Source organism: Numenius arquata, chromosome 11 (genome assembly GCF_964106895.1).
Source record: "Numenius arquata chromosome 11, bNumArq3.hap1.1, whole genome shotgun sequence".
Classification (NCBI taxonomy): Eukaryota; Metazoa; Chordata; class Aves; order Charadriiformes; family Scolopacidae; genus Numenius; species Numenius arquata.
Window position 1 is genome coordinate 4,124,943 of NC_133586.1, and position 19,216 is coordinate 4,144,158.

The 19,216-nt window shown below is 41.4% G+C and overlaps 1 protein-coding gene across 1 annotated transcript in view; it reads left to right on the forward strand.

The window, feature by feature from the left end:
- ADAMTS17 (ADAM metallopeptidase with thrombospondin type 1 motif 17) overlaps nt 1-19,216 on the forward strand; it is a 185,713-nt gene that overhangs the window by 98,285 nt on the left and 68,212 nt on the right. Inside the window, exons 11-13 of the mRNA XM_074155909.1 lie at nt 11,225-11,326; nt 13,009-13,154; nt 18,231-18,397. Of these exons, the coding sequence (XP_074012010.1) occupies nt 11,225-11,326; nt 13,009-13,154; nt 18,231-18,397 (415 nt within the window). The remainder of the gene's footprint in view (nt 1-11,224; nt 11,327-13,008; nt 13,155-18,230; nt 18,398-19,216) is intronic.

A 19,216-nucleotide genomic window follows, 5' to 3' on the forward strand; every position in this document is an offset into this window, starting at 1 on the left:
TGAATAAGAAAGTAGAAGTTGGGCAGTTCTCAAGTGTGATGGTTTCATATGTGATAATATCTCAAGACCCTTCAGTAGTTCCCCCTCGTATCTAAGTTAGAGAGTTTTCTCTAGTAATATGCAAAGGGATTGAAGGTGCTTTCACACGGTGCTTTCTGTTAATCTTCTCCATTGCAAATGTTGCTATTGTCTGATCAATGAGAACGCTTATCCAGCAGGACATACAAATGTGCTTCTACCACACCAGACGTGCTGCCTGCGTTCACGTGGGAGGCTGTACAGTCATGCCCCTTGTAGGGCTAGAAGAGCTTTTGGCCCACCTCAGAGTTCGCACAGTGATCTTTATTCTGAGGGAGATAAGTCGCTTTTAGCAGAAATTAAATAGGTGACGGTGTCATGCTCAAACTCTGAGCAAAATCATGATGTGAGTTGTGGAAAAAACTAAACAGCAATGCAGCTTTGGCACCGCATAGGGCGTTATCGGCGTACCCCAAACGCAGAGATCTTTGGGGATTCTGGTTGCAAAGTGTTGACGTGAGTCCAGGGCTAACACGGTTGGTTGTGCAAATTACTGGAAATTGAACCTGTCTGACCTCTCTTCTTCAGCTCCACACTGCTCTATGAATCGAGTATTGTGAATTCGTTTGACCCCTATGTGAGAGGAAGCAAAAAGCTTCAATCCCACTCAAGCGATGAAGGCTTCTGCAGAGAGCAGGCTTTAACTCTTTGCTGTCCCCTTTGCGTGAGAGGAAAAGCACAGGTGGTTTATGCTGAATCGCTCGCAGAGCAGAGATGGTGTTTCTCCAACAGAACTGCGTAAAAACGCATTGTTCATAACCTCACATGAAAATAAGCTGTGTGTTTAATTGGAATGCTGGATTTATTTTTCAGACTGGCATGCCTACTAACAGCGGCTTTTGCACTGAAATTATATTTATGGAAAAAAATGTGATTTCTATCTCTTGTATCCAGTGTTTGGCTTTATGTTTTATATGCCTTTTGGCTTATTTATTATTAACACATTTTTGCGGGTTTTTACATAACCATTATCTTTCAGTATTGTTTTGAGTCAAAACTGTGCTTAGGCTGAAATGGCATGTGGAAGGAGATTAGCATTGCTGCAAAGAGAGTTTTTTCTGAAAAAGGGACACTGTCAACTCAGATGTAACTGGGAATGTGAATTCTGACATGACACTGTTTTTAGAAAAATGAAAACAGCTAGAATTGGCTCTACTGTTTCTTCTTAAGTTGAAGTTGTTTTTCAACAAACACAGTTATCTCCCATTATCTATGAGCCACGGAGCAGCAGCACAGAACAAGAGAGAAAAGTTGATTGTAAGCCAAAGGAGACCAACTATATTTCTGGGCTAAAATAGAAAAGGAGAGGAACCAAAAAACAAAGTAAAGGAAGAGCAACAATTGTAATAATGAAATGGATTTTACATATCCCTTAAGTTTTCATATTTGTCGGTATGGTGGTGAATATAATTAAGCAATTGTGGGTATCTCTGTGGTCTTGATTCGCAAAGAGACTGGCGGAGTGGACTCTTGGACTCCATGCATGGGAATCAATGGGCCTCTGTGTGTTTTTCCTTTGCAGTCATTTGCAAGATCCAGACGACGATAGTAAGCCCTATTCTTTAGTAATGTATAGAATATTTACAAGAACATGGTAATTAGGTTGAGAGCTGATTTATACTGAAAATAATAGGTTGCATTGTCATTTTCTGTACAACCAGGGACATTGTCTACATAATTTTCCATTACACACTTTAGCTTCTTTGTAAATATAATAATAATAGTAATAAATCTGGAAAAGGATGGGTTTGGTTTTCTTGACTCTTGCAGGACAGAAGCCTAGCAATTCTAAAATAAAATGAGAAGATTTTCTTTTTTAGAATTGAAGGTAACAATTTACTTAATTGCCATACTATATTTTATAGTTTTCCTAATGTAGGTTGTTAAAATTCAGACTATTTTCGCGTTGCCTGTTTCATATGAAACTGGAGTGTCCTATTTCACTGCTGCTGTATGTTGCAAAAAGACCTTTTTCTCTTTATTTTCAGTGGAAATACTTTTTGTTTAAGAGAGAGAAAGAAAGAGAGAGAAGCAGAGTTCCTGCCTGGGCAGCACAGCCCAGTTTACAATTATTGGAATGCTTCAGAAATTTTTGTACGTGTTTCAGTTTGGAAGATGGTCAAAACACATTCTGGTGCAGTGGTTTAAAGAAAAATAAAAAGAGAGAGGGGAACCAAAATAAAATTATAAAAATACAATGTGGAAATTTAAGAATATAAAAATAATAAACTCTTAAAAATAATACCGAGTGCCTCTTAAGAATCAAGCACTTGAACTTGGAAATCCTATCTTTCTTATTGAGACACAAGGGGAGGGAGAACGAATTAGTGTAGCCTTGTGATGTGGCATCTACAGCTGAAGTTTGAACTTAACAAAATTAGCCAAAATGCGATTGAGTATCAGCCCGAAAATAGTGTATAACAAGCTTGAAGGGCATTCAGACCTCTCCCATTGGCCTTCTGGGAACTTCCCATCTGCAAAACACTTCAAGAGAAAACTCCCATAATCTTCACAACCACATCTGAACAGTGTGTGTACATATCTATATTTATTTTGCTGCCCCTTCCTTCTCTTTCCCCATGGCCAAGAAACACAATCTGTGATTTTATTCTTTTAATTCCACACCACCCCCCCACCCCCCCTTTTTTTTTTTAATGGACAACACTGCCTGTTGTTTAAAAGATCAATACTTTTGTTATCCTGCAATCAGGTGTTAAGGCTTGAGGAGTTCACTGGAAGTTACTGAGTGAATATTACTCTCGCTGAAGACAGTAAGAGATGGATGTTGCAAAGCACAAGGTCAGATTTTCAGGCTCTAAGTTGAAAACACAATATTAGGTGGAAGTCATCAGGTTGATTATGAAACTTGCCTGAAGCTCTTGCCCTTCCTTCATCGTGGGCAAATGTCTTCTCCTGAGGTAGATGGTAGCATAATACTGTGAACTCATAAGCCTTTTCTTGGTGGGGTACATGTAGTATGAACCTCAGAACAACACTTAACACATGGCATGTACAATACCATGTTCGTACAGCTGCTCTGGTTGTGACACAGGTGATTAGCTACAACTCTTTTGAGCATACTGAGGTAGAAATTGGTAATAAGTCAAAGTACAAAATTTCTAACATTTAATTCAAAGGAGTGACTCTGTTCCAGTGCCTTGTACCACATGTGGTACAAGGTTTCACCACATCAAGATAAGTCCATGATCTCTTCAGCTGCTGTAAGATGTACGGTGGAATTCTCTCATTTAAGACGCTGAAAATTGGGCTCAGCAAAACTGAAGAGCACGTAGAGCAAGAAAGAATTCTGTGTTGGTAGGAAGGTGGATAAAGCTTATCTTTTTTACCTGGATTTCTATGTGTCTATGAATCATAGACCCACAGGAGCTAGTTTTGTGAATGCCCTATAGGCACTGAAAAGATTAGTATTTAGTGAGGCTGCTTTGCCATTAAATTGGTTTGTGGTCCCATTAATACTATCTTTCCAATCTCTTTCTTCTGACTATTACTTTAATTCCAGGTATATGAAAAGACTAAATAGAACTGGTGCTTTGCAAAGAAATACTTCAGACAGGGAAGAAGGCATTTAGTTTGTCTTGAGAGCACCAGAAATTGCTAAAACTAGAGACAGTGATTTTCTGTTTCATTGTCTGCTTCCCAATGTACAGTTAAAAAAAAAAAAAAAAAAGTATTTCTGCTCACTTGTGCCTGTTCTGGCAGCCTGGGAGTCTTCCATTGCTCTTCTGGCAGGATCCTTTCTGCTTTATTGAGCTCCTTGCGACCAGCTTCATTACTAGCCCCTCATATTTGCATTTCTGTGCAGTGTCCCTGCCATTGCTGCTTTTGTTAGTTTTTCTTTGATCCTGGTGCACGTTCAGGAGGTTCAATCACGGCCTAAATTTTCAAATGAAGTAATGGGTTTGAACGTGTCCATTTTTTAGCATCTGACTTTGAGTCTCTGGGAAGCTGCCTGGTTTTCCAGAAGCCCTGAGCTTCTACCAGCTTTGAAAGGTTGTCCTCCTTGAAGTATTTCCAATCAGGCATCTCAAACCAATATTCACTTCTCAAAGTACTGGTTTCTTGTATCACCCCCAGATTGGAACAATTTCCAGATACTGCATTGCACATTTCCAGTATAAAAATAATTCCAGTTTAACTTCCTCACAGGAAAGGGTGAAGAGCTTGCAGTAGGCCAAACCCTTCTCAAAAGAAGAATGTTTATGTTTCTCTTTCTCTTATATCTGTCCCGCAGAGCCATTCGAGGAGCCCTAGGAGCAGTTGTACTATGAGAGGTGATGGCACACTTGGCAAAAGATCGCTGCTGCATCCGCTCTAGAGAGGTCAGGGCTCATCTTCCTGTCTGGAAGTGTGTTTTGGGCAGCTCTTGAAGAGCCTGGTTTTCCTTTTGCTAACATTGTCAAAACATGAGAACTCTGGATTTTTCTAGTCCTTTGGCTTTCGTCTGCTGTGAGAAAGGTTGTTTGACTGAAGATTATAACCAGTTAATTTCTTTCAGACCTTAGACATCCAAATCTGTCTGCGGTGAGCAGTGTGTCATGGTAAGTTAGTGTTTTGGAAGCTGACAGAGATTTTGTCTTTCTCCCTGAAAGACAAAAGGGAAACATTCTTATGTTTTAACTGTAGATCACAAAAGCTCTTGGTACCACTTCATATATATATGGGTACATTTCCTATAGGATCCATGTGTTGGTAGTTGGAGTGATGCATACCAAGCCGTCTTGCTCAGAGACCCAAACCCAGCGGGACACACTTGATGTTTGCTGGGTTCAGTTTGTTTTGTTTTCTCTGATACAGAACATTAACAAATCTCGGAAATGACTATGGTGAATTTTTTATACTGTTCTACAAGGAAAAGAGTAGCACCGGAAAGCAGTTAACTCTCAAGGACCATTTCCTTAAGAGTTCTTTAACTGTCAAGGGCCATTTCCTCAAGAGTTAAAACAATCTTGTTGATTTTATACACTTGTGTCTGATGTCGGTGACTTTCCACTCACACAAGTTTTGGTGAAGAGGCCATTCATTGAGTTAATAAAGTGGAAAAACTAAAGGGGAATGAACTCTAAATTTGTTTGTTGGCTCTAAGCAGGCATGTTAGTGGTCCATCCAAAAAGCCATCCGTTAAAAAAAAAAAAAGCCATACGGTCCATCTGTGTGTTCTGAAGAAACAAGGTGATCACCAGGTAGTGATAGTAGGGAAATGTTTTTAAGAAATCTTTTCTAGTTGCATCTAAGAAGATTATATGGTTAGTTTTTTATAATACTGTCTGTTCAACAGTAAAGAGATCCATTCTACTTTGTCATTAATGGATAAAATTACACCTTATGAGTTTGTGGGATTGTTCCACGGTTTTGTTAAAATGAGAAGTTAGTGGATATTGACCATTGCCTGAATATTCTAGGATAGTCCTTGTCATTCTTTACCAAGCCTTCCCTTGACTTTTGGATCCAATCTGTCATTTGGACAGAAGGACAGATACTTCCACTGTTGGACCTACCACTTGTTCCTTGGAATATCAGCTCTAGAGAAAGGTCAGCAGCTGGCACCGTTACATGTATCCAGGCTTCACAGTCACCTTGTCTGGGATAGCACATGGCTCCTCTGCAAAAGTGCCTTCCAATGCCACAGGATTCTGATTTTGAGCGCTTTTCATCTGGTTTTCAACAGCGAGAAGCTCCATCTAATATCAGTGGCAAACAATAGTTCTCGCCTCCCTTGTGATCCATTGTAGATTGTTGGCTGTTTATGCACCCAAAATTAAAGGCAGCGACAGTGCAGAAATTGGGGCGTTGTTTTTTCTCACCTTGTTGTGTAAAATAATTCCTCCTCAGAAGCATGCTGTGAGGCTTTGAGAACATACACATAGTGTTTTGAACAGGAAAGCCTGTGTAAATTGTGTGTTTATTATACTTAATAGGTGTTAATAAGCATTATGTTTATAAGCATGTTTGCTCTCACAGTTAGCTATATGCCAAGCCAAAACCTTGGCAAAAGAAAAGAGATGTGATACTTCATTGAAAGCCAGCCTGTTTATAAGCATGCCTGCGTGTTATGTGGTGTCTTCCTCCTCTTCCTTAAGGATATTTAATCTAAGTCTGTCTTCATAACCCCCTCATTTTGACAGCAAAATTGGTTTCATGGTGGTTTAATTCTGCTGCTGGAAATAAGAGGTTCCTCTTTCCAGCGGGCAAAAGGCAGCAGGAACAAATTCATTCTCAGAAGAAATAAGTGTTTCTTTTTTTGGATGAATCCGAGGTGAGGGACTAAGTGTGTAGGGAAAGAACTAGTTTCTGTAGAGTTGTTCCCTGATGGGGGAAGGACATCTTTATTCATTGTATTATCTTTATGCTTTGGAGATTTGGAAGTTCCACCCTGTAGGTAATAATCTGGGTCTTTGAGACAGGGCAGTATTGGGAGCCCTTTCTTCTCACTGAGACCATATGAGGTCACCGGGCAGAATCATGCTGATTTTAGTAACGTTGGTGATGCAATAGCTAACCCAGAAACTAGCAGACTCTAGACTTACCGCCTGTGGGCAAAGAGCTGGCTGAATTAATTCTGGCTTCTTCTCATTTCCAGCTGCAGCCCTGAGTTAAAGAACTTAAAATAGATTACTTCCCTAGAGCCGCGTGTGAGTGGTCGTAGCGCTTCCTGTGCTGCGAGTCTGTGCTGGCACACGTGTGGGATGGAGTTACACGTAAGGTAAACACCGTCTTCAGAAACAGTATGTGTTGTGACAAAGTATGAAAAGCTGTGAAAGGTGGGAAGGCCCACAGCCAGGCATGTTCCTGGGAGTATCCCAGGAGTCGTTTCTGGTTTTGCCCTGAGGTTCAGCCAGAGCAGGCAGCGTGAGCCTGTGGCTGTGACACTGAGCAGAGGACTCCAGAGCTCTCAGCAGCATTTTTCTTTGTTTCCCAGCAGACTTTCAGCAAGACATTTAATCCCTTTCTGTTCCTCATCTTCCCACCTGTAACAGAGGGATAAAGCTTCCTTTCTCTCCTGGCTCCCAGGAGTCTGTTTCAATTGCAAGTTCTTTGAGCAGGAGAAAACACCTGGCACAGTAAGGCCCCTTTCTCAAATAGATGCCATTGTAATACCTGTAATCGGAAGCGTCGTTCACCTGCCGAGCAGATCTCTCCCAGCTTCAGAGTTTCCGGCCTGTGACCCCTCTCAGGACTGGTTTCTAACAGATGTGCAGACAAGTTTTCCTGTCTTCCAGGAGTTTTAGAGTCTAAAATTTGCACCTTTATAAAAATTCTGGTATTATTTCAATTTTTAAATTTTACTTTCTGCCTGTTTAAATTCCTTAAGTTTTCAGTTGAACAAGCATTTCAATTAAAAAAAAGAAAATTTAATTTTTTATTGAAATACTGCTTTTCAAAAAACATCTCACTTACTTTATTTTGCTCTTGGAAATATTTCAAGCTGGGAGCTGATCCAAAGATGACCTTTCCCCACGGACAGTTTCAACAAATCAGTATTTCTCCAGTGAAAAATATCTATCATTGGAAAATCCTAACTGGCAATTTTTCACTGCTGTAGGGAAGACTTTGCAGGCAGAGACCTGCCTTCTAAAAGCTGGTTGCTGAATTACAATTAGCAGCAATACAGCTCTTTTGATGGCTTCTTCTATATCAGCGTAAGCTCTGAACTGCCACTTATATACAAGCAACTTCCTTTCAAGTCCTGCCATTTCTCACTTTGATATTTCCCCACAAAGCTGGCTATTTAACTTTTAAAAAGTCAGTCACTGTGACTGGTTAGCTATAGGACTGTTTAATAGGGATTTTTGTTTGGGTTTCTGTTGTAGCTGAGGAGGATATATGATCTCTTTTGAAATGATCTATTAACATGATAAAACATCTTGGGAACATACAATCCTAAAGCTGATGGTTTAATCTTTGCTGGGGTATCTGAATGCTGTATTAAATAGAGGGGACTGCGCTAACGAGTGTTGGAGCTTTGTAGTGGTATGGCACTAGAACACAGAGCTGAAGCGCAGTTACCAGATTTTTCTGTAACTGTTTCCTGAAATATGCTTTGCATTTAGTGTTCGGAATCAAACACAGGGATACTATAAAAATCCTATGTTTTCCATACCTGAGAGATGGGGAATTTCAGAAAGGTTGGTGTTGCTAAGAGAGATTTTTCCTTTATTTATCTCCCTATAAATATATGTGTGTGTGCATGTGTGTATACATGTATATATATTCACAAATATATACATACATATACACATACACACGTGTATGTGAATATTTGCACCCGCTGTATCCGTAGGGTGGGCTCAGTTCTGTGGCTCTGCTGGTACAGCCACACCGGTTTGAGGTTGTCTGTGCCCATTGCTTCCCCCAGGCCACAGCTCTTACCTGGGCCTATTAGCTGGGTTTAGCACCTTCCAAGTTCTTGTGGGCTATGGAGGAATTCTGGTTGGCAACCAAGTTTTACAAAAAGCTGCTTCATTTTTATGAATTTCTGTTTCCTTCCGTCTTCCTCCCGGTTTTACATCAAAGATGGGAATTTAACCCTGGCTAACGTACATGCAGCTTACAATCGAGGGACTTGAAGCTGAAGCTTAAAAAATACTGGCGTTGCAAAATGCACAGATATTTAGCAAGGGTGCTTATATGTGTCTAAAACAACTTCTTTAGGGATGTAGTGAATTACGTTACATCTTCAGCCAGGATGTCTTTCTGACAGAAAGCAGAAGCAGAGGGTTTCCTTCTGGAACCATGGGCCAAAATTTCTCTCTGGGTCATTCAAGAGATCAGGATGAAAGGTTTCTCGTCACAATCTGCTCTGAAGCTTTGTGGTTATGTGTAAGAGAGGGGCTGAAGCCTAGAAAAGTGAAAATACATGCCATCTCCACCCTTCATCTCTCGAGCTCCCCTTCGTTTTATGTATTAGTGTTCCCCAACCGCAGTTTGAAAGGAGGCGTTGCTGGTAGTGCTTTCACAAGATCACTGTCCACAATCATCAAGAAGAGACAGTCCATATTTTCAATTAATTCCTGACCTTGGCTTAACAGTGACAACATTTATAAGTCATTAATACAATTATTTGTAATGGCAAAGAAACTGTTAAGAGTTTAGCAAGTCTGTCGTGTTCAAAGACTGTATTTAATTGTGTCCTGTAGCTACATGTAGTGTGTTCTGCCACTGTGGCTAGAACCTCTTATGATACCTTCTTCTTAGGTCTGTGACATGCTTTTAATGTAGCTTAACTGGTTTTGAATCCCTTTTAATCATTCCTATGTGTAGTCTTAATGTGAAGAATCATCACCTTTAGATCCCAGTGAGTTAAACCAGATGCAAGGGTGCTGTAGCTTTACAACTAGGAAAAAATGCATCCTCTCAAAACAAGCATTTTGGGGAAAAGCTTTTTCAGTTTAAATGGTTTATTGCCCAGATTAGTGTTCTTTCTGTGACACTTGTGGGCAGTTAATTGATTTACTTTTTGATTTTAGTCCTCTCCAGGGCAAGTGGGGTTTTGAGAATCTGGGAGTTGTGGTGTGGAACAATTGATTTCTCAGTAAGCTTTGAAATCTCTGGCTTGTCAATTCTTCGTGCCTGAGTATACCTATCTGTAAAACAGTATTTGATGTCCTTATGGCTAATTGGTGCTTAAGTGCTTTCAGAGCTGTGGGTAAACCACTAATTAGTCACAGTCATTTAGTCAAAATTACTGAAGTCTGATATTTTCCCATATGCTCTATTAGTTTGGGGAAAATGTCTTGAAAATTCATTGACTTAGGCTTCCCTGGTGTATTTGCTGTTGTTTGTTTGTTTGACGATGACTTTCTGTGTTGTGGTTGATACAGATGTTGCTGTATTATGCCGTCTGCTTCTAGTTTTTGTGAGTGTTCTTCTGGTTTAAATAGTGCAAAATCCTCTTTCCAGAAAGAAATGTAGAAATAAAACAGGATGCAGATACTGCTGCGATAACTATTCTGTTTCAGTATATTCTACATCATCACTCTTCGTATTGGGATTTATCTCATCTGCACCCTCTGCCGTACAGATCTAATTTATATAGACATACCAACATGCATGTACACAAAACACACATGCACCCACAGTCTCTTACATTACATTGTGAAAGAACCATAAGGTTGAAGTGTGTTGACTCAACTATTTAATGAGGTGCAATAAATCTTGACAAGACCAGCTGGCAGTAGAGTCAGGCTTCTCATCTTTTTACCATTACATTGAAATGTGAACAATAGTGGAAAGAAATGTAGCTCTTCTTTTTTTTTTTTTTGGTACTCAAATCTGTAGCACTGTATTGAAATCATCCACTTTCATGGAATGCAAAGCACGGTGGATGCTGTGGAAAATGTTAACGATGTAAGGCCCCTTTTCCTGGTTCTTTTTCTCAAATTCTGAAAATGTTATTGATCTGACAGATCACGCAAGTGTGGTCAGCATTAATATCCCTGCAACACACTTGGGCCGAGCAGAGCAGCAATGTTGAGTAATGATACCCAGAATGTGTTTCAAGTCTGGTAGCGAGATGTGCTGTACCTCTTGCTGCTCTTGCCCTCACATCTCACTTTTCACCCTCTCTAGCACACTGGTCTCTAGCAGTTACTTCTCACCACCAAACCTTTATTGACTTTGCCCCTGCCTGTCACCAAGCTCCTCCTCTGCTGCTTGGCACACCATGAAATCCTTTCCTCTTTCTCATTCCATCTTAAGATCATCTTCTCCCAAGGGGCATTGCTGGCTGATTATAGCAACCACCAGGTCCAACAGGGCTGACTGTGTTACTTGAGTATCTTTTCAAAAAACAGAAGTAATTAAGCAGTTTGGACATCTAAGCATGTGTCATGGTTCCAAAGCATCTTTTTTAATGGACTGGTTTTATTGTTGTGGAAAGAAATCTGTTTAAATAATGCATTTTTTTTTTTGGTAGGTTTTGTTCCTGACAGTGGTATCCATCAATCTCTTTTACGTTTCTAACCCCACCAGTTAATACCAATCTATCCTTAAAAAATAACTGCTCCCAAGCCAACTAGATGCCTCTGGATTCACTTGAGAAAGACTGCCTGAGCTTTGCAGTGTATCCCATAATGATAGATGACATCTCCAAAAGTAATAACTGTACCTCATTGCTTTGTGATTACAGCATTTGATGTGTGCTGGGCTCTGGTGCCTGGTGGAAGGAGATACATCCTGTAAAACAAAGTTGGACCCCCCTCTGGATGGCACTGAATGTGGCGCAGACAAGGTAATCAAAATGCTCAGTAGCAGTCACTTTGTTTTTTCCAGCGTTGTCCGTGGAATAATGTTTCCAAGATGTTCAGTATTTACCATAAACCCGTATTTTATACTGATTCTGTTACAGAAACTGCTCAATTAACAGCTGGATTGGGTTAAGTCTTTCTGATTCTATGTTACGTGTAGTTCAGTAGCCTCTGGAGACCTCAGTAGTCAAGTTCTTGTGGTCAAACACTGCAGGAAAACCCCATGCTTCACTCTGCACAGCCCGAGTCCCCTGCGAGTCACGTTAGATATAGCTCACTCCTGTCACTCCTGCTCGTTGCTGCCAGTGGTGTTTCATAAGTGAGGTGTTTTTCAGCGTAAGCTAAGATGGTAGTTGTCTTGTCTATATTTGAAGTAGAAAGCGTGGAGAGCATTTAGGCTGACATTTGGGGAGTGGAGAAAGATGGGGAAAGAAAAGAGGCTATTTTAAAACTTCGTAGTTTCTAAAAGTAGCTCAGAATGTGTTAAGCTCAAATTCGGTGATATTCAGTTATTTTTGAAGTCTCATTTGCTGTACTCTATCTATATACTTAGATGACTAAGGCATATATGGGCTTTCCAGAATCCAGATTGATGTAGAAAATTGTTACAAGAAACACAAAATGTACTCTCAGATTAGTGGATTTCCCTCCAGTAAAAATCACCATTCCAGTGGGATTTACTGCGAGGGGGAGTTACTGAGGCTCAGCTGCTGCCTCCTGGCTGCTCTGCTGTGCTGACAGAAGGTGTCTTCAGTGAACATGTTTAACCTCTGAGATGGACTGTGATAGGTGGGGATGTGGTTCATAAATGCACGTGGGTAATTGTCCCAAGTGTGGCTGATAACTTCCTAGGCTTCAAAGGAACTTGTCTGGTTTGGTAACTGCCAGCCCCCTACTTACTGGGTTTGGATTCTAATATTTTTTGTTTGTATGTTGTATGGCTGGGGAGGTAAGAAAGGGTAAAATTAAAAAGTTTAGAGACCACCAAAGGTTAAAGACCACTTCTTTGCTTGCAAATAAAGATAAACCATGACAAGAAAAGCTGGGTCCTGGAAAACATGACAAGGAAACTGAGACAGAAGATTTTTAGAAATATGTTTTTCTAACAACAGGAGTCCTGGTGATTCTTTCATAAGACTGCTTAGCAGTGCTTACTGTATCGTATACTGGACAGAGCAGGAGAACACGCCAGGTTTGCTGCTTGGTCAGGAGCCAGCGCAACCTAATAGAATCAAAGGTTGTTTGGGGCTTTAGCCAAGTTAGGTCCAAAATACCTCAATTATTTTGTACATACTGGGAATACTGCTGATGAAGGCATTGCTTTGGGATATAATTTCTTGGACTTGGTTTCTGTGCAGAGCGTGGCTTTAAGTCTTAGCCCTTAGGTAATTATCTGCTTTATAAAGCAAGGGGCTCAGTTCTGTGATTATTTTTTTTAATGACAGAACTCCCTTCAGGGGTTCATTGAGGGTGACACTTAAATTTCTGTGTCTTACCTTCTCCCTTTCTTTTCCTCCCACCTCCTTCTCACTGAAGCCTTGAATGTCTAGAGGCTTAAACTTGGGCTTGTTGTAATCTCTCAGACATTCATTTAAGTCCACCTGTGCAGGAATGTTTGCAAGATCAGGGCTTCTTTCCGGCCTGTGCTAACACGATTGCATTTCAGTGGTGCCGAGCTGGGGAGTGTGTCAGTAAAACTCCCATCCCTGAGCACGTTGATGGAGACTGGAGCATGTGGAGCCAGTGGAGCATGTGCAGCCGGACCTGTGGCACGGGAGTGCGATTCAGACAACGGAAATGCGACAATCCCCCGTAAGTCTTCACATCATGCTGGTTTCTTTTTGCATGTAGCACCTAGACGATCCTTGCTGCAAGAGTGCAGGGAAGAAACGGGCAGCGGAGCTGTGTGGAGGACATGAGAGATTTCTTGTTCATAAGCGTCAAGGACCAGGTCAAAATCCTGGCGTGACTTGGTAGGTTCTGTGGAAGTGGCTTGAAGCATTACCATTGGAAGTGACCCATTGCAATTATTCAAACATAGATACAATTGAATTAAAGACGTGTAGTTTGGCAGAAAAAATGATGCTGTGTTTCCTCTCCAGCAATGCAGTGAATGAGGACATGTTGATCTGGATCTACATTGAGCCAATATGTCTTAGAGCTTAGTTTTGCAGCGGGTGCTGGCTCTGGGCTTGGGAAGCAATAGAGTGGCAGACAGTTGTCATAGTGTCAGAGAGCTGTGTTGGTAAAGCACCTTGAGATATTCTGTACGTCAGGGTGGGCTCCATATGAAAAGGAAGTTTTCCCGCACACAGAGTGCAGTGGGTGCTGTTTAGCTCCTGCACAATGACTACAAATAAGCCTGTCCTCTCTGCTTGGCTTGGATTTTTTTCTGATTCAGGAAGAAATGTAAGTGATGTTATCTCCCGTGTGCCATCCTTCATCCCTCAGGTCAATTGAGGCACATCTGGAAGCTTTTTTTTCTCATGGGGGGCCTGAACAGGTTACCATGGTGGCCATTTAACTGACCACTCCTGTGTGTGTGCATTATAACTTCTGAGATGAACAAGGGTGCTCGCAACCTTGAGAGCAGCCCTCCAAGTTGTGTATCTCTAACTTTATTCATATTTTAAGGTTTTCTCCGCAAAGTGCAGGAAACTTTTCTTTTTAAATAGGGGCTGAAATTCTGGCTAGCAAAGTAGTCACTTTCAAGACATGCCTTGATGATGGATAGGCACATGCTGGCGGCTGCTGAGCTGTATTCATGTGAAAGGGATATTTTTGTTTATTTGTCTCCTTAAATAACGCTGAACTGCAGTTGCGTGTCTATAATGTCCAGGCTTGGTTTTTACCAGCTCATCTTCCTGAACAAGGGACTGAGCTGGTTTCTTTGCTGTCAGCTACAAAAAAGTCTCTTTAACCACAGCGCTGACCAAACCTAAATCCATTCATCATCGTTCTTTAAATTACAGGAAATGCTCCCTCCAAGATTGCACACTGATTTTAAAATTCTCTTGCTCATATACATTCTTGGCTGGGGATACACACGTGATCTTCTTTTGCTTCAAATTCCTGGCATCAGCCCACTTCTTCTGCAGCTGGTTTATTCACTGTCCAAAAATATTGGCTAAGGGATTTATCTTTTATTTTATATATATTTGGTCTTGGGATTTTTTTTTAAACTGGAATTTCTACTCCTGCCAGCTGACTTTCGAGCCTGTGGGACTATCAGTATTTTTAAACCAGTTGCTTCACTGTTTGATTTGGGTTTTCGTCTCTGTAATTTCTGGGAGTATTTGCATGTGTTGCCTCCAAATGGTTGTAAGGCAGCGGGTCGTGAGCCAGTTTGCACATGCAGACTTTCGGGTTGTACTGCCTTGTGTTCTTGTCTAGGCTTTGGATTATAGAGAGAAAACCACTGGCTTAAACAGAACATCAAAATGGGATCTCCACCCCTTCTCCAGTCCCCTCTTGTCATGTAAAAAGGTCACAGTAGTATAAATGAGCTTTGATTTCTTCAGTTCAATTAGTGGGTGGATTCTCTTGGCACAACTACAGTGCAAGGTGGCTGTGAAGTTGTCTACCAGGAGATCTGGCACAGTCACCATTTCAGGCGTGCGTCTGGGTGGGCTTGAATGATACTAGTTATTGGAAATCACAGGCAGTGCTAGAGCCCATATTATACAGGTTTTGGGACCTGGGAATGCAGGGATCTTTGCCTGCAGATTCTTTTGCAGAATCTGATGGAGACGATGCCCAGAGTCTTGGCCTCAGTATTTGGAGAGATGGAAGGGACACAGGGATGAAGCCTCAAACATGAAGTGAAGCAGGAAAAGAAAGGCATATGACCAAGTGCTAGGTAACTCTTTGTGGGAGACCAGAGAGACTGACTGTCGTTTTTCTTCATTTTACATAATGAAAACCTTCAGTATCCCATTTAAATGTGCCAAGAGGCCTGTAATACCAAAATACTGTTACAGGGGTCAGTTAAGTAAAAGATTACTGTCAGTAATTCTGCATTCCCTACCCAAACAGTAAGGGCGGAGCTATGTCTTGTCCATGCCTCTGACTGCCTGTCCATGTCTGTTTATCTACTTGTTCCTGAACCCCTTGGAATAGATGCTCTATATTCTACTAGTGTTTTACTAGAGTTAGTCTAGTAGAAAGCAGTAACATATTACCAAGTAAAGCCTGATGCTGTTGGACAGATGGAAGCTGAGGTGAGAACATCTTTTTTGGTATATAGTTTTGTGGTGAATTACTGGGAGTAAAAACATCCCCCAGATCTGTAGGATGCTCTGTTGTTTTGTGGCTGATGAGATGAGTGCATCCCACTCTTTGATTTTGGGGGACACTATAAGGAGGCAGTTCATTTTGCTCCTTAATTAGAAAGGGAAGACAGGTCAGGCTGCTGAAGAGCCAAGCGGAGGAGTGCAGGTCAAAAGGCACTATGTTCCTGTAATTCCCACTACCCGGGAGTGGTGGGTGCTCAGGAAGTCCCTCTCCTAATGGATGTGGCTATTACTTTATTATTGCCAGTAACCATTATTACCGACAGTGAGAGCTGCTTGTTTCCAGTCTGCATTGGCAAACTCACAGAAAGCCCCTCACAAGTTAATGACATCTTAAGATTATAAGGCAAGGCAACTGCTAATGAACACAGCAAATATTAGCCCTGCTGTGTCTCCTATTCCATGGCCATCATCTTGATACCCTGCTCTTGAGAGTGTGCTCTGCTACTCTTTGGGTATTCTGACTGCATTCTTTTTTGGTTTGTTTTTTTTCCTGTGCATGTACACACAAACATGTAGAGAGTCACTTACGTTCAATGGCTACATCTCTTTTGCTGTAGCCAGAGAGACGGTGCTGAAACCAAAGTTTGTGTATTTGAGTGCAGGGTTCACGTGGGAAGAAGCCTGCATCATACTTCTAGTTATCTGAACTGAGTGTCTGTCTCATCCAGGCTACGGCAGCAGACACAATCCTCCCAGAAGATTTCTGCGTCAGTCTCAGCACATCTGCTGCCTTGCACGTGTCCGTGGCAGAAAAGAGGTGTTAGCAGTGCAGGCAGGCCTTTGTTCAGGCTGTTCTTCTGGTGACTCTCTGTGATGTTACAGTGTCACTAGAGACCAGCATTTCCATTTTAGAAAAAACAAAACACTCTTTCTGGGATTTATGGAGCTACTGTAAAAATTGATCAAGGCTGAAATTTGGCATAAAGCTCTTCTATGCAGAATCAACTGTTTCTCTTCCACGGAATGCTGAATTCATCAAGTCCATCACAGCTAAGAAATCAAAGACCCAGTCCTATAGCCAGCGTGCAAATGAACAGGGCAGCTCTTGCTAGGACCAACTACATGATATACAATGAGGGCCTTGCTTTCTAATTAGCTGAGTGATACAACCTGATGTTCATTGCTCTTCTGGGAGGGAGGGGGGAAGAGGCTTTTGGAATGAAATGCCATACTGCTAGAAGCCGGAATTTGGCTGGAGTTGCTTTTCATGGCCATCTGTTAAAGAAAAGTAAGAACGTATCCCTCTTTGCTGATTACAGCTGTGGAGATAGGTATGTGACAAATTCAGAAGAGTATCAGCAAGTAGCTAAAGACATTATCTGTTAGGATGGCTAAGCTTTTTGCTTACTTGGTTTTTTTTGTGTTTTTTTTTTGTTTTGCAAAGAAAATATAGGCTATTGTTCAGAGTTTGAGCTTTCCTTCTTCTCTGGGGAATCATAAATAAGAACAAATAGGTTTTGCAGGTGCTTAATCCTGATGTTGGATTAGTGGCCTTTCCTGCATGTTTTTCATGGATGGAGATTATCAGATGCACTGATTTGTTTCTGGACACTCTACTTCCAGTACAGGTTATAGCTAATTCTATGCCATTTTAGTTTCAAACTCCTGAAAACAGAACCTTAGAGGATGTGTGCTGAAGAGACGTTTGCTGTGTCCCCATTAAGAGTGTTTGAGGCAGGGGACAAAGCAAATGGTAGGAAGAGAAAGGTGAAATGTTCAGGGTTGCCTGCCTCTGCTTTGGGTATTTGGTGTGATCCAGGGCACAGTGATATCACCATGGTGCCCCTAGGTTCCCCGTTAAGAATATAAATACTTAACTTTGGTGTCTGCGATGGAACTACAAATTTTCTTCTGAACTGCCTGACTGTGCAAATATAGATAATACTTAGACTTTAGGTGTCACGCTTAGTGTACCTTCCAAAGACCAACCCTCACAAGTCACCATCAGTAAAGAAACTCGTCCCAGTTCACAGAAAAAGTTAATCAGAGCTCAGGCCTGATGTCACGGCAGAACCCAAAGTTTGGGACTGCTTTACTTCAAGTCCTGGTCTGAAACTGTTGGTACACACAAATGCGTGCACACACACACATTCTCTCCATTCTTTCTCAGTCATTTGCCTGCTCCATCTGAAAATAGGTTAGGACAGCAATGAATTGCTGTTGGAATCAATGAAGAAATTTAGGTCAGTAGAGTAAAATTAGTCACATCCCTTGGTTTGTGACCAGAATACAAACAGTTAAACACTCTGTATCTTCTAAGAAGGCTGCTTAGTGCCCACAGGTGAATAGCATTACCACTTATCTGAGGTGTGCACTGTGTAGGCAGCCCCTATTTATTGATCTGCGTATGGGTTACAACAAAAGAACATGCTTCTGAAGTACTCCAGAGCAGCCGTTATGATAAGCCAATAGCTTGAATAATTTTCTGTCAGGACTACCAACAGCAGGGCTGGACCTTCAGCAAGCAACATCTGAGAGGAAGGATCCTTCCTGCGATGTCAAGAGCTGCCTCGGACAGGAAAACTTAGGTGAAGGTGTGCCTGTGAGTAGCTGTGCTCTTCCTGCTCACCCTGGTTTGTCTTTCCTGTGATAGCCCGGGACCAGGTGGCAAGAATTGCCGGGGAGCCAGCGTGGAGCACACCGTGTGTGAGAACTTACCCTGCCCTAAAGGTGTGCCAAGCTTCAGGGACCAACAGTGCCAGGCCCACGACAGATACACCAACAAGAAAAAAAGCCTCCTGACAGCTGTCATCATCGATGGTAAGTTTTTTCATCTTCCTCTGCACGACCTTGCTGTTCTTTCACTGCAACTTCTCAACCTGTCTTGACTTCATCTGCAGGAGTCCCGTTGGTTGGTGAGAAGGCTACAGTATATTCCCCTTAGCTACATCTGAATCACTAGCTACAATTAGTTGTTCTTGGTGCTGCCCTGCTGTTCTTTTAGCCTTCTTACCAGAAAATACAGAGCTATCAGTTCTTTACTCATTTTTTTGTAGATTGGGGAGGGGTTCCTTCTCTAGCTAAACACAATAGTAGCTTTTCCAAAGCCTTTACACCTTTTTCCAAAGGTGTAAATATATAATATAACAATTTCCATTAACATGGGTGAAAAATTCAACTTTTCTCTACTGATGTATTTCAAATTAATTTGAGGGTTCTTTCTCTAGATATTCTAGCAGCGTAATTTGCTGACAGAAATGTTTATAGGACCACAAATATCAGTTTAAGGAAATAGTAGGTAATATTTATGCAAGAGTACTTTAAATTTATGTATACAACTGTTCTTACTGGCAAACTGATGTAAAGTCAGTCCATCAAGAGTAGAAATGGACCGGAGAACTTGTTCTTCTTAAATCACTGGCCTGAATTTTGTCTAAAACACTCGCACAGTGACTTGGTCATTCATATCAGGCTACTGAATGTTCCCTGTAACAAACATGTTCTGTTCACAAACAGGTACGTAGAAATGTACCGACTAAATGGTTTTCTGTGTCTTAAAAGACCAATCTCATCAAGGTAACCCTTTGAATATTGAATGTTGAAATTATAAAGTGGGGAAATGACAGGCCTAAATTGAAA